We start from the raw sequence: 14179 nt of genomic DNA on the forward strand, positions 1-14179 counted from the left end.
AATTACATAGTAGTTTATACGCCAGATACAACACACGTCAAAAGCCTATTTTGTACTAAGCAGGCAGCCATCCACCCGCATCTACCTACCGAAGCCATTTCTGCTTTTTACCAGCGACGCTGGAACTGTGTTATTGTGGGATATGTTCAGTGTTGAACAGGCTCCCAGGGCACGGCTGTTACTTTGGAGGTTATGCTGGGGTACAGAAGTTAGGCAGGGGCAGGGCCATCCTCCTAGGAGGGCCCAGCACAGTCTGAGCAACCACACTGGCGGGCCATTTTGCTCACAGCCCCACCGCGCAGGGCAGCGTCTGCAGCTGCTGCGTGCGAGACCCAGAGGCTCCGGTCAGCGCGCCGGCCGCAGGGAGTGCGAGCACTTGTGAGCCCCGCGCCAGGCCGGTGAGGTCTGAAGCTACAGAGCCCGCTTAGAAGGCACTGCCGCGCGCTGCCGGACGCAGGCCCACAGGCCCAGCCGACCGAGGCCGCAGTTTTCCCAGCCCCGCCGCCGTTGCCAAGGCGACCGCCGCCGAACGTTCCCGCGGCGGGCTCCGCCCCCCGGCCAATCGGACCGGCGCTCAGTGGAGCCCAGATTCTCTTTGTTCCGCAGCCATTTCAGGCCCCGGACAGGAGGCAGTGCCGCTTCGGCCGAAGGCCTGAGCGCCCGAGGCCTCTGGGATGGTGTGGGACCGGGTAGGTGGCGTGAGGGTGCGCGGCCCCGAACTGGAGGGGCGGCAGTAGAGGCTGGGAGCTCCGAGCTGCCTGACGCGCCTACGGGAGAGACGCTGGGCTCGCTTGCTCTCCCGGTGCCCGCCCGGCCGTTTGAAGCCGGGAGGCAGCGGCGGCGCGGTTCTAACCCCAACAGCTGCCGGCCCAGGCGCCCTGCGGGACCCGGGTAGGGGGCAGGCGACGGCGGCTCCTCAGGTGTCCGAGGAGCCCGTTAGGGGCGGCGGGAGCCCGTTACAAGGGGCGGGAAGGGAATGATCTGATACTCAGGGAAGCGTTTGCCTCGCCTGTTAAGCTGTGGCGTTTGAGGGCCCTTGAGCGCTGCAGTCGGCTGCCCCGGGACGGCAGCCTCCCACTGGTTCTGGGCGCTGGCCGGCGCTGCCCGAGATGGACCAGTCTTTGTCCCGCCCTGGGCCCCTCTGCCCGGGTCTCCCGCGTCCGCACACAGCGCCCATCGTCCTCACATGCAGCTTGCCGATCTCTTTCTCCCTGCGGTTCTTTCTCCTTGGGGCTTCTTGGCCTCACGACATGTTTACATAATGTTTGTGACTGTACGGGTTTGGCGTGGGCTTGTGGGTTTTGCACTTCTACCTGCACTCTCATGCGTACAAGCAACAGGGAACAGCTGCTGAGGAGCAGACCGGCCACCACAATCAAGCTATTTTCGGAATGGCTGTCTTTAAAAATGATCGCGTGTTGCTTACTGATTTTAAAAATCAACTGGATTTTGCAAGGATTGCTTACAGTTTAAGTCTGTTATCTTAATCGCTAATCAGGTTGGTCTATCAGTAGATGTAAATGTAGAAAATTGAAATTGGAGGCTATCTACAAATTGATTTTGACAGCTGTATTAAGAAGCTTAATAACTGTCCTTTGAAACAGTAATGACTTAAATGATGAATGCGTAAATGGTACTTTTTTTACCCTAAAGAAAAGATACTTTTAAAATTGCAAGATGTATGGTGTAATAGGTGTTTGGAAATGAAGGTTGTAAAATGGCTGTCCTGACGTACTCACTTTTAGAATAACAAAAGTTCCTGCAGGATTTTAAGTTTCCCTGTTATATCAAAGCTTTCATATTAGAGTGGTGAAGAAGCTATATTTAGTGGAAAAGGGGAAAGTCCCGTTTTTGGGGAAAGGATCTGTTTTCCACTTTTACCTTACTTGGCACCCTAGTTGTTCCTCGAGAAGGCTGTACCAGGATGAAAATCAGCAACCACAAAAGGGAAATAGTAGTTTGAAGGTGCAGATTTCTTTTTCAGTCTCTAGCTATGCAATGCATAAATTTATACTAGTTTGGCAGTACGATTTTTACTTCATGCAATTTAACATGAGCCTAATGAAGTACTAGTGTTCTGTTTTCTTTTTCCTAAAAGGGGACGCCACCCTGGATTAGTCTTGATGTGGCTGCATCTTTGTCCTAATCAGGAATTATTAAATTCCTCCCACTGAAATATCTGTAAAAGTCTTGTTTGCGCTTCTACCTCAACTCTCAGTGGCTTTATTACCATTATATAATGTGAACAGAATAAGATTTTTTGTAAAAATATATAATTCTAGTTGTAAGCTTTTCCGATATCAATACTTGTTATTGTATTCATTGTTTTTATGACTATAGTTTTTTTTATTTATAATTTTAAAGCCATTCCATGAACTCAGTTTTTCTAAATGTTGTAAATGAGCTCCTACATTGAAATGTAAACATCTATATTTAGAAGAATTTCTTGACTTTTAACCATGTTGGATTCTGCAAATGTTTTTATAAGAAAAGAAACCTGGTTATAAAGGAAGTCAAACCAAGTGGCGTGCAATGAAATAAATTTATCAAATATAAACTGCAGAGAGGAGCACAGCAGTGAGTGGGGGAGTTCTTTTTATTGGCCAGGGTATAAATTGTGATTTTTTTTCCTGAGATTGATATTTGAATACATATTGGTGCCAAAAAGATATCCTCCCCCCTCAAAACAGTTTGGTTTACCAGCAAAAGGGTGAGAAAGCTGAGAGAATCAAAGAAACTGATGAGGTTTTCAAAAACAATGGAGAACAATGCCATCCTTAAAGAGGAAGGATCAGAAACAGTGAAATTCCCCTGGAGGTTGAGGATTTTTCTTAGTTGGCCCTATTCAGCCATTGCCATGGTAAATCTGTTGAGTGTTGGCAGGTGAAGGAGTCTTCTGAGTTGTACAAGGAATGAACTTCACAATGGAAGACAGATGTTTGCAAGAGTGGTGCCTTAATCCGTATTGTGTTGCTGTAAAAGAATACCTGAGACTGGGTCCTTTATTAAGAGAAGAGGTTTATTATTTGGCTCACGGTTCTGCAGGCTGGGAAGTATAAGAAGCAAGGCGCCGCCATCTGGTCAGCTTGTTGTGCTGCATCATATCATGTTAGAGAAGGTCAAAGGGGAAGCTCCCCAGGCAAAGAAAGGGAAATCTGAGGGGAGGGCCTGGCTTTCTAACAACTCACCCTCGGGGAACTAAATCATGTCCACGAGATCATGATCAGATTTCAACATGAATTTTGATGGAGACAGACACACCATATGCAAACTACAGCAAGTGGCAACTGATTTGTAATTATATGCGTGGATGTTAGTTGGGTGGTTTTCAAAAGCAAGTGTGATTGGGTTGCTTTGAAGGGTCCTTTGAAGTACTGTCAGTTGCTATAATAAGTAAGAATATTAGAGTTCTAGAGTCTCAATGGTCAAATGAGATATTGAAATGGGAAATAGGGAGGCAGATTTGTCTTGGAATTTTCTGGAGTAGATAGAATACATATAGGAATAGTGGCTACATCTTAATCCAAAAAGACACTCCATGCCAGAGCAAATATTACAACTCAGTACTGAAAAAAAAGCTGATAACTGTGAGACCATAAAGTTGGGATTGATATATGCCTTTTTAACGGTTAAATTTTTAAAACAAAGCAAAACTTTTCAGTGTAGTGTAGAGAACAGGCGCTTTAGAGCTACACTATTGGGATTCAGATTTTGGCACCTTCTGTAATTATCTGTGTGACCTTGGGCAAGTTATTTAATCTCACTTTTTCATCTTATGTTATGAGGAGTAAATGAGTTAATACAGTAAGCTCTTAAAACTAGGCCTGTCATGTATTAACTTTTTTATAAATAATAACTGCTGTTATCATCAATGTCATTATCATTGTTAATTATTTCAGAAAATATAGACAACCATAAAATAAAAATTACAAATATCAGTACTACGTAGTAACTACTGTAAGCCCTTTGGTGCATTTCCTTCCAATGTTTTTTTCTGAGTTTATTGGATTTTTTTCACAGTTGACACTTTACTATGTGGGTAATTTTGTATTCTTTTTTCACCTAGCACCATAAGCATTTTCTTATGCTACTAAATTATTTTGTTACCATATTTAATGTTTGCATGTTTGTGTGGATTTCTCATTATTAAACAGTTTCCAAATTTTTTGCAGTTATAAGAAACACTGCAATGAACATCCTCATAAAAAATATCAATTTCTGCATTCTAGATTATGAAGATAGAGTCCCCAAAGCAAAAATACTGAGTCAAAGTAAACATCCAAAGCTCATGGTCCATACTGCCAAATTGCTTTTATTTAAGGGAATTTAATAATGAACTTATTAATACAATAAATTGAGACTACACAGTATTTATTGTTCCTGTTGCTTGGGGATTAGAAGAATAGAGAGTGGATTAACGTTTTACTTGTAATGTACTGGACATTATTTGTAGGCATTTAATATACATTGTCACTTTCATGTACATTTTTCTCATTTATTATCTTGGCTCTGTGTTATGCATTCTATTTTACTGATGAGAAAACAAAGTGTAAATAGGTAAGTACTTTGTCCAAGGGCTCAGAGCGTTCGAGCCTGAATCTGAATCTAGATCTGCTTGGCTGCAAAACTCATCATGCTGTTTTGTTTGTATACTTTTATATCATATACATACTCGGAATTTTATGCTGTTTAACTAACTATAGATCACAGACCACACTTTTAAGATAAACTGAGTTGGGAATAATGAATGGGTAAGTTGCAAAGTTAAACAAGACAGGGCTTAACTTTTCACATACATTTTAGAGAAAAATCTTTACCCGGGTGAGATATAATTGGTAACAACTATATAAAACTGGGTTCTAAAGTGAATGCACCAAATATCTGTTGGTGCAACTCTTAATGATCTCAAAACAAATAAGTGAGAGAAAACCAAAGAAATCTCAAATTTGATTAAATCTGGGGAGTAAGAGGAATGAAAAGGCCCATAAGTGCTTAAATTGAAATATGCATTTAGTAAAACTCCTAGTAAAGTAAATGAAGGTTCTACTGGGGAAATAAAAATATAATATGTGTTTCACATAAGGAAAATAGAACTACCTACAACGTAGGTAGTGGAGCCCCTTTATCCTAGATGCATATGTTCCTACCACAGATGAAAAAGTTAATCTTAGGAAGGATAAGATTCCACCACTTTTGTTTTTACTAAGAAAGGAATTAAGGAAGAGAAGTATTTCAGCAAATCATGAATATGCTAAATAAATGTAAATAAATTATTAGGAATAGGTGGTATCCACCAAAATTTTAAAGAAATGAGTATGAAAGTACAGAACTCTTGATTATTATACTACCATTAGAAATTATGTTTTTGAAAAATATTTAATGAAATTAAATATATATTTTGACTGGAGCATAGCAGAACTAGGAAATGATGAGAGAGCTAGCAAACCATGAAGGACTTTGTGTGCCATTTATTAGTGCTGGCATTATCTCTTGTCGAGAGATTTACATACTAGTGGAGAAAGAGATGTGTAAATAAATAAGTTCAATAAGTGTATTTACAGATTTCGTGATATAAATCTGTAAAAACACCAAGAAAGGCCAGTAATAGATTCGTTGAGTAGAATAGGGGGAATGTCTGGAGCATTTTGGGAACTAGGAACAGCATTTCAGTGAGTGTGTCAGTAAAGATAAGGATCCGCTGTGTTCTTGGAAATCTTCAGCAGTTCAGGGGCCCTGAAAGGTATATAGCAGGGGTCCACAAGCTTTCTGTAAAGGGCCAGATAGCAAATAATTTCTGCTTTGTGGGCCATACCATCTCTACCACTGTAGTGCAAAAACAGTTATGAAACCAGTGGTATGGCCAGATTTGACTAAGGCCTTAATTAGACAAACTCTAATATATAGTACAGAGGGATTTGGAAGAGAGAGCACCTATTGAGCCTTATATCACCCTATCATGAGCCGTTGAAAGGTATGAAACGAATCTAGAAGATTGATTTGTGTGAATCATTAAGAAGAGAATAAAATAGATTTTTAAAGCACTCTACATCAATTTAAAAGGGAAAACAACTGTTTTTTAAGTGGGAAAGTTCCACAGAAGAGGAAATACGGCTAGCGGGTAAACATGGAATAATGATTTACCTCACCAGTAGACAAATGCAAAGTAAAGCAGTGACTTTTTTTTTCTGCTCATTATACCGGCAAAAGAGAAAAAAGTTTTGTTAGTATGTATTGAGAAGGTTAAAGGGATAACATTGAATATATCAGTACAGCTATTTTAAAGTAAAAACAACTTTGACCCAGCAGTTTCCATTTCTTAGTGAAACACATGAGTGTATCATAGGAGTCATGTGTGCTAGGATTAGTCTTGGTCAGTAACCACAGAACCTCCAGACTTCCCGTTCACATTTTATCTCTGGCTCTCCATTCATAAAAAGTTCTACACTTTTTTTGGAGACGGAGTCTCGCTCTGTCGCTCAGGCTGGAGTGCACTGGCGTGATTTCGGCTCACTGCAACCTCTGCCTCCTGTGTTCAAGCAATTCTCCTGCCTCAGCCTGCCTAATAACTGGGACTACAGGCACACACTGCCATGCCCAGCTGATTTTTTGTATTTTAGTAAAGACGAGGTTTCACTGTGTTGGCCAGGCAGGTCTCCCACTCCTGACTTCAGGCAATCCACCCACCTCGACTTCCCAAAGTGCTGGGATTACAGGTGTGAGCCACCGCGCTCGGACTGGGTCTACACTTTTTTTTTTTTTTTTTTTTTTTGGAGACAGAGTCTAGCTCTCTTGCCCAGGCTAGAGTGGGGTCTACACTTTTTCTTAAACCCCTTCTCAACTCTTCATACCCTTCTAGTGTGCCTTGTGAAATTAACTGTCTATCATCTGTAAAATCCAGTCTGAACCTATTCTTAGATGTTGTTTTCACTTTCTTGCTCTAATGGAAACCGGACTCTCTTCCACTGTGCACTTGTGGCTGTTTTTGTTTGTTTGCTCCATAACTTTCCTTACCACTGTTTCTAGAGGTGGGAAAGATATCTGTCACGAGTCTCCTTGCTTCTTTCAGACTATGCTTCCTCCTTTCTCCCTACAATCTTCAGTTTTGAATTATGTCGTAAAGGCTCACTGTCCTACTCTCCAGTCTTTATATTGAAATTGATAAGAGTATACATAACTGATCCACCCAAACTCTGGCCTATCATTTCCTAGACCTCTCTTCCAGTGTTTTTCCCATCTACGCTATGTCAGCCACTCATTCCACAGTGATACCCTCCTATATTGTCAATAACTGCAATCCTTCCATAGTTGCCATTTCATGTGTTCTGCTCTGTTACCCCTTCTTCCTATTTTTGCAGCTCACTCCTAGTGCCTCAGCCCTAACCATCTTCTGACCCCAGTGGAATCTCCAACCCATTGATCCTATTACTATTCCCCCGCCCCTTACCCTCTTGATGTTTTTACTCCCTTTTACATGGAATTTACTCATCTAAATTTCATGGTTAATCAGTTTAATTACTTCTTTGGATCCCCTTCCTTGCTCTTTGCTTGTTTGGCAAAACCAGAGCCTTAGTTAAAACAAACTCTCTGGGTTTTTTTTTTTTTTTTTTGCACTTGCCCCTATGTAACTGGGCATGGCCAGAAAAAAACCACGCAACCACACGTGACCACAAACCTCAAGTGGGTCCGTAATGCTGCCCAATGATTGTACTGTATTTCCTAGTCTGCTTACTCTCCCACTCTTCTAAATGACTATTTCATATCTTATTTTCCCCAAACCTTCCATATCTCTTTTCCCGTCCTCACCTTCAGCTCATGACCTTGCTTCCCATTTTGCTAAGAAAACTGAAGTAATCCGAACTTCCATAGACTGCAACCACTCCACGTACCTCTGGCACTCTATTTATGAAATGGTCTATGCAGCATTTGCTCAGTGCATGACTATCTCCCTGCCTATTACCTTAGATTAACTGTTCATATTCTTGTCTACCTTTGTACTAGGCCCCATTCTGTCTCATCTGCTCAAGCACTTGGCTTCACGTTCTCTCCTTCCACATCATCAATTTTGTTCTCTTTATTGAATCATTTCTATCAGCAAACAAATATGCTATCATTTCTCCCCTCTTAGGAAAAAAATTGTCCCATTTCACCACATTACCCCAATTTTTTGTTTCCTGTGGGAGCAGTATTTCTCGAAATAGTTGTCTGTACTTGCTATTGCCAAGTTCTCTCCTCTAGTACTCTGTTAAACCCACTCTAGTCAGGCCTTTGTCTGCACCACTCCCACAGAAACAGCTCCTCTGGTTCTTCAGTAGCCCCCATATTGTTAAACGCCCTATGTTATTGATTCTCATCCTATGTGACCTGTCAGCAGCATTTGACACAGCTGTTTGCTTCCCTTAGCCTTGAAACCATTTCTTCTTTGCCTTCTAGGACGTCGCACATTCCTGGTTATCTGCTGTCTCAGTGCTGGTCCTTGTAATTCTCCTTTTCCTTTATTTTCACTGACCTCTTAATGTTGGAGAGCCCCAATTTTATTGTTTGTTTGTTTGTTTCTATCTATGCTCATTTTATTGGTAATCTCATTTAGTCTCATGGCTTTAAATACCATGTAAATATCAACAATACCCAAATTTAGATCTTTAGCCCCTCTCCCCAATTCCAGTCTTATACGTGCAATTGCCTATTCAGCATCTCCCCTAAATGTTTAATAATAGACATCAAGTCAGCATACCCAAAAACTAAACTCCTAAACTTTCTCCCCAGTGCCTACCTTACCCACAGACTCCCCCATTTCTGTCAATGGCAACTCCATCCTGCAGCTCAGACCAAAATCTTGACCTTATTTTTTTACTTCACTTTTTCTTTTGCTCTTCAGATCTGTTCTTTCAGTACAATCTGTTTTCTGTATCATCAAAATACATCCAAAATCCTATCATGCCTCACCACCTCCCACACTGCCACCACCCTTGTCCAAGCCACTACCATCACATCTTGTTGAATTACTGAAATAGGTTGCTATGTGGTCTGCCCCTTCTGCCCTAGCCCCTCCCAAGAGTATTTTCTCAATACAGTAGCCAGAATAAGCCTTTCGCAAATTAAGACAGTCCCTGTCACTTCTCCTGCAATGGCTTCTGTTATGGTCTGAATGTATGTGTCCTCCCAAACTTGAAATCCTAACTCCCAAGTTGATAATATTAGGAAATGGGGCCTTTAGGAGGCCATTAGGTCATGGAAGTGGAGTGCTCATGAACAGGATTGGTGCCCTTAAAAAGCCCTAGAGGCCAGGTGCGGTGGCTTATGTCTGTAATCCCAGCACTTTGGGAGGCTGAGGTGGGCGGATCACGAGGTCAGGAGATCGAGACCATCTTGGCTAACACAGTGAAACCCCATCTCTACTAAAAATACAAAAAAATTCGCTGGGCGTGGTGGCACGTGCCTGTAGTCCCAGCTACTCGGGAGGCTGAGGCAGGAGAATCGCTTGAACCCAGGAGGCTGAAGTTGCAGTGAGCCGAGATCGCGCCACTGCACTCCAGCCTGAGTGACGTGGCGAGACTCTGTCTCAAAGCAAACAAACAAACAAAAACCCTAGAGAGATCCCTTGCCCTTTGTCTCTTGAGGACACAGCAAGAAGTCTGTGAGCTAGAAAGCAGCCCTCACCAGATACTGAATATGTCTTGATCTTGGACTTCCCATCCTACAGAATGGTAAGAAATCGATTTCTGTTGTTTATGAGCTATCTCATTTATGGTGTTTTGTGATAGCAACCTGAATGGACTAAGACATTCCCTTTCATTCGGTCAGAGAATAGCTGGTCCTGTGAGGCTCTACATGATCTGCCCAATCCACTCCACTTTCTCCTTACCCTCCTGACCTCATTAACTATTACCACTGTCCTCCTCTTGCTCACTGGCCTCCTTGCTATATCTGTCCTGTTCCTGCTTTAGATCTCTTGCTGGCTCCACTCTCTGAAATGTACTTCTTCCACATATCTGCTTGGCTCAATGGACTTACCTCCCAGTCTTTGCTCAGATCTTACCATCTATGAAACCCTATTTAATACTATATTATATCCTGCACTTCCCCCCCCCACCCCACTCTTATCCTGGACTCCTTTTTATTTTTTGCATAGCACATACCACCTTCTAACGTACTCTATTAGGGGTCAGCAAGCCACAGCTCCATGAGCTTCTGCCCTGTTTTTATACATTCTATAAGCTAAGAATAGTTTTTACATTTTTAAAGGATTGTAAAAACAAAGCAAAAAATATGTGACATATATATGTGGCCTGCAAAGCCAAAAATATTTACTCTCTGGCCCTTTTCAAAAAAAGTTTACACTGTATATTTTATTCTGTTTATTGTCCTCCTCCTCCTGCAAGAATACGGGCTGCAAGAGGGCAAGATCTTTGTTTTATTTTTTGCTGTATCTGCAGCAAGATACAGATACAGAGCCTAGAATGTAGTAGACACTCAGTAAATATTTGTTAAATTAATTGTTCATAATGGTGCAAAATGGTAATTACGTTAAGTGTTCACCAATAGACCTATATATTCCAATGAGTAACAAAATAAATCTCTGTATAATGACTAGGAAAGTTAGGGCGTATTTTGAAGTTTGCTATAGAACAGGCATAAAACACTTTTTGTTTCTACAGATACCTGTGTATTTAATTCCATAGAGAAGAACTCTACAAGGATACACAACCAAATGAATACTAAAGTACTTCTGGGGAGGGAACCAAGATTAAGGGAGATAGTTGAAAGGAGCTTGAATTTCATATATATTGTTTGCTTTTCTTTTTTTTAGCAATGAGAAACTGTCACATGTTAATGTTTTACATTAAGTTATTTTTTAATGAAGAGACAAGAAAAAACAAATACATATTAAGAAAATAAAGCAGAGAGAGGAAAAGGAAGAGGACATTGCCTTTCTTAAATGTCTTATTTGGCCAGCAGTCAATCTGAAAGAGGGGAAGGAGTGAGCAATGTGAATATGGGGGAAAGAGCGTGCAAAAGTAAAGGCCCTTAGGTGGGAACAAACTTAGCATGATCTGGAGACTGTAAGAAAACCAGTGTGATGAACATAGTGAAAAAGGGGACAGAGACTGCTAGGAGATAAGTTCAGAGAGATGGGCAGGCACCCATGTTAGGTACAGCTTTGCAGGCTGTGATGAGGATATAAGGTCTTCTGTGTGATGGGAAACCATTGGAAGATTTTGATGGGGGGAAGACATGATTTAATTACAGATTTGATAAGCTCATTTTTGCTGCTTTGTCTCAGAGAATGGGTTATGACGGAATAAAAGGGGAGGCAGGCAAATCTGCCTAGACCATGGACTAGGGTGAACAGCAGAGGGGGTGAGAAATGGTCAATTCAGGGTATATTTTGATGGTGTATTTTAAGTCTTGGCTGATGGTATTTGGGATATGAAGGAAATCAAGGGAAATAAGGATCATTGCTTCTGATCTCCATAATTGACCTGAACAACTGGGTGAAAACTAGTGGTATTTAGTGGTATTAGGCAACTGAAGGAGGAGCAGATTGGAATGGGTTAGAGAAGGGAATCAAGAGTTTTGTTTCAAGCCTGAGCAACATAGGGAGACCCTGTCTCCACCAAAAAAAAAAAAAAAAAAAAAAAAAATGTGTTTTAATTAACTGGGCGTGGTGGCATGCGCCTATAGTCCCAGCCACTCAGGATGCTAAGGCGAGAGGATCACTTGAGCCTGGGAGGTCAAGGTTGCAGCGATCTGTGGTCATGCCACTGTACTCCAGACTGGGCAACAGAGGGAGACCCTGCCAAAAAAAAAGAGTTTTGTTTCAACCAGCAAAGTTGGAGATGCCCATTTGACAAACAAGCAGATATGTCTTGTCAGATGTTGGATACTTGAGTCTGGAATTCAGGGTGCTTTTAATGTTGCAGACTGATGAGATTATTTAGATAGAGAATAGAAGGGGGTCTAGGATATTGAGGGGAGCCAGCAAAGGAGACAAAGAGCAGCCAGTGAGATACAAGGAGAACCAGCGAGATGTGGTGCCGTAAGAGGTGAAAGAGTGGTCACCTGCATTCAGCACTGTGAAGAAATTAAGATGAGGCCGAGAAGAAGTTGTTGGGTTTGGCACTGTGGAAATCTCTCAGTGGAGTGGAGTACAACGGGAGACAATGACTATTCACAACTTTCAGGATGTTTCTGTGAATGGTGGGGAGTGGAGAAATTTAGTTGTGGGGGATGAACAGAGTCTAAGCTGGTTTTTAAAGATATTATTTTAAATTACTTTTGAACTACAGAAAGTAGTACAAATAATTCAGAAAACTCCCATATTTACTTTACCTGGATTCACCAGTTTTTAACATTTTGCTACATTTGTTTGCTCTCTCTTTTTTGTGGGGGTCATTTGAGAGTAGGCTGCATACATCTGTGCCTCTTTAGCCCTTAATACTTTAATGTGCATATCCTGAGAGCCAGGATATTCTCTTACAAAACTGCATACAGTGAGCAAATTCAGGATATTTCGTTTTTTACAGCCCACATTACAATTTTGCCAGTTGTCCCAGTAACATCTTTTGTAGCATTTTTTTTTTCCTACCAGTACCTGATCTGCTCTAGGATTTTATGCTCTATTTGGTTGTCATGTCTGTTTAGACAGAGAGGTATTTGCAATGATCATTATATCAGAAAGATAATTTAAAATTCTCTAGACGTGTATTATAACTTCATAATGGTAGATCAGTTTAATATGTCATCCTGATAAGCATTAGGACAGAAAGAAGAGCAAGGAAAGTGAAGATACTTTATATGTACATTTATCAGACTTGCGCATAAATAATGTGTTTTCAGAGTTATTGATATTTATTGTTTAGAAAGGTAAAACAACTTGGATTCTTTTGTGATAGGGTTGAGTTGGCAGTAGTATATGGACATGGTTTAAGAGTTTTTCAAAAAGAGTTTGTTTCAGCTCATAAAATGCTGCATGTCAAACCTTTATTAGAATATATTGTGAGACTTAATTTAGGAAAAGAGCATTATAGAGTGAAACATTGGAACCACAAGTGTTTCAGAATAGGCATTAGAATGCTCCATTGGGTTTTTGGTTCAGTGATGAACACAGTTTTCTGTTACACAGTTTTGAGGGGTAGTGAGTAAAGACTTCTGAAAGCACAAGTTATGATGCAAATTTGTCTCCGACATTTTCAACCAGAGATTGTTCCTGCTATTGAATACGACTTCTGCAAGAAGTCACCTAAGGCTAGCACAGTACTGTGCTCTTTCACAGGGGCCCAAGTATTAGCTGAAAGTATCGAGTGACATGTAGCTTTCACTCAGGTAACTTACACCCAGAACTACTCTTGAACAATCGAGTTGAATACAAGTTTCCCTCAAGGATAGGAGTGGCTCGGAGAATTTCAGTAGCAAGTATAAGAAGTAATGCCAGCTTTTATATGTGAAGTATGACTAGATTCCTTGTTTATAGTCATCTAAATGTTTTACTTCTAGAAGCTGAAAGGAACATGGTCTTTAGTTGCTTTATAGGTGGGGAAATAAACCAAATGAGAGTATGTGATTGGTGTAGAATTCCCCAGCTGGCTGCTCTTAATGCAGAGAATTGAGACTGGAGCCCCAGATTCCTGGTGCCCCTTCTTTTTTTTTTTTTTTTTTTTTTTTTTTGACTCTTCTTGGCACTGAAGATTTAAACACCCTTAGAGGAAGGTAGTTGGTCCTAAAGCCCCATACAGTTACCCTGGGCTGTTAGCTCTAGACAGGTTATGGCTGTGAGTTTAAGTGTCTGCGTCATCCTTCCCTTAGCCTGATCCCCCTGCACAAATAAGAAACAATGAAACCATAAAGGGAGGGTGAAGGTAGGAGATTTTTCTGGAGTCGGTTTTAGCATAGATAATAAGCTCTGAATCAAGAGAGTGGTACGGTAGTTTAATATTTAATGTAGGAATTTGATGGAGAAGCTTAAGAGTCAGTAGAGAAATAAAAGGATGAGACATAAAAAGGATAAGGCACTAATAAAAATTCTAGCTTTGTTTTAACCTTACATCCTAATGGGCTAGAGACTTTTGTTAGGTACATGGCAGGCAATTTTTATTTGTAAAACAGAATATACACACTCTTACTGGAGTGTGATTCCTGTAGAGTTTAAATTGCTCAGCAGCTAGGGCAAAAGTGTCATTTC

General features: G+C 41.1%; 1 protein-coding gene across 4 annotated transcripts in view; it reads left to right on the forward strand.

The window, feature by feature from the left end:
* Window positions 1-248: 248 nt before the first annotated feature.
* The window catches only part of TNPO1 (transportin 1), a 100150-nt gene continuing 86219 nt past the window's right edge, over window positions 249-14179 (forward strand). For 3 of the 4 annotated variants that reach the window (XM_025387084.1, XM_025387090.1, XM_025387091.1), the window contains exon 1: window positions 249-689. In XM_025387084.1, coding sequence (XP_025242869.1) covers window positions 675-689 — 15 coding nt within the window. In that variant the 5' untranslated portion in view covers window positions 249-674. Of the gene's footprint in view, window positions 892-14179 lie in introns of all 4 variants that reach the window. The other variant, XM_025387088.1, reaches the window with a different exon arrangement.

The sequence above is a fragment of the Theropithecus gelada genome, chromosome 6 (genome assembly GCF_003255815.1).
Source record: "Theropithecus gelada isolate Dixy chromosome 6, Tgel_1.0, whole genome shotgun sequence".
NCBI lineage: Eukaryota > Metazoa > Chordata > Mammalia > Primates > Cercopithecidae > Theropithecus > Theropithecus gelada.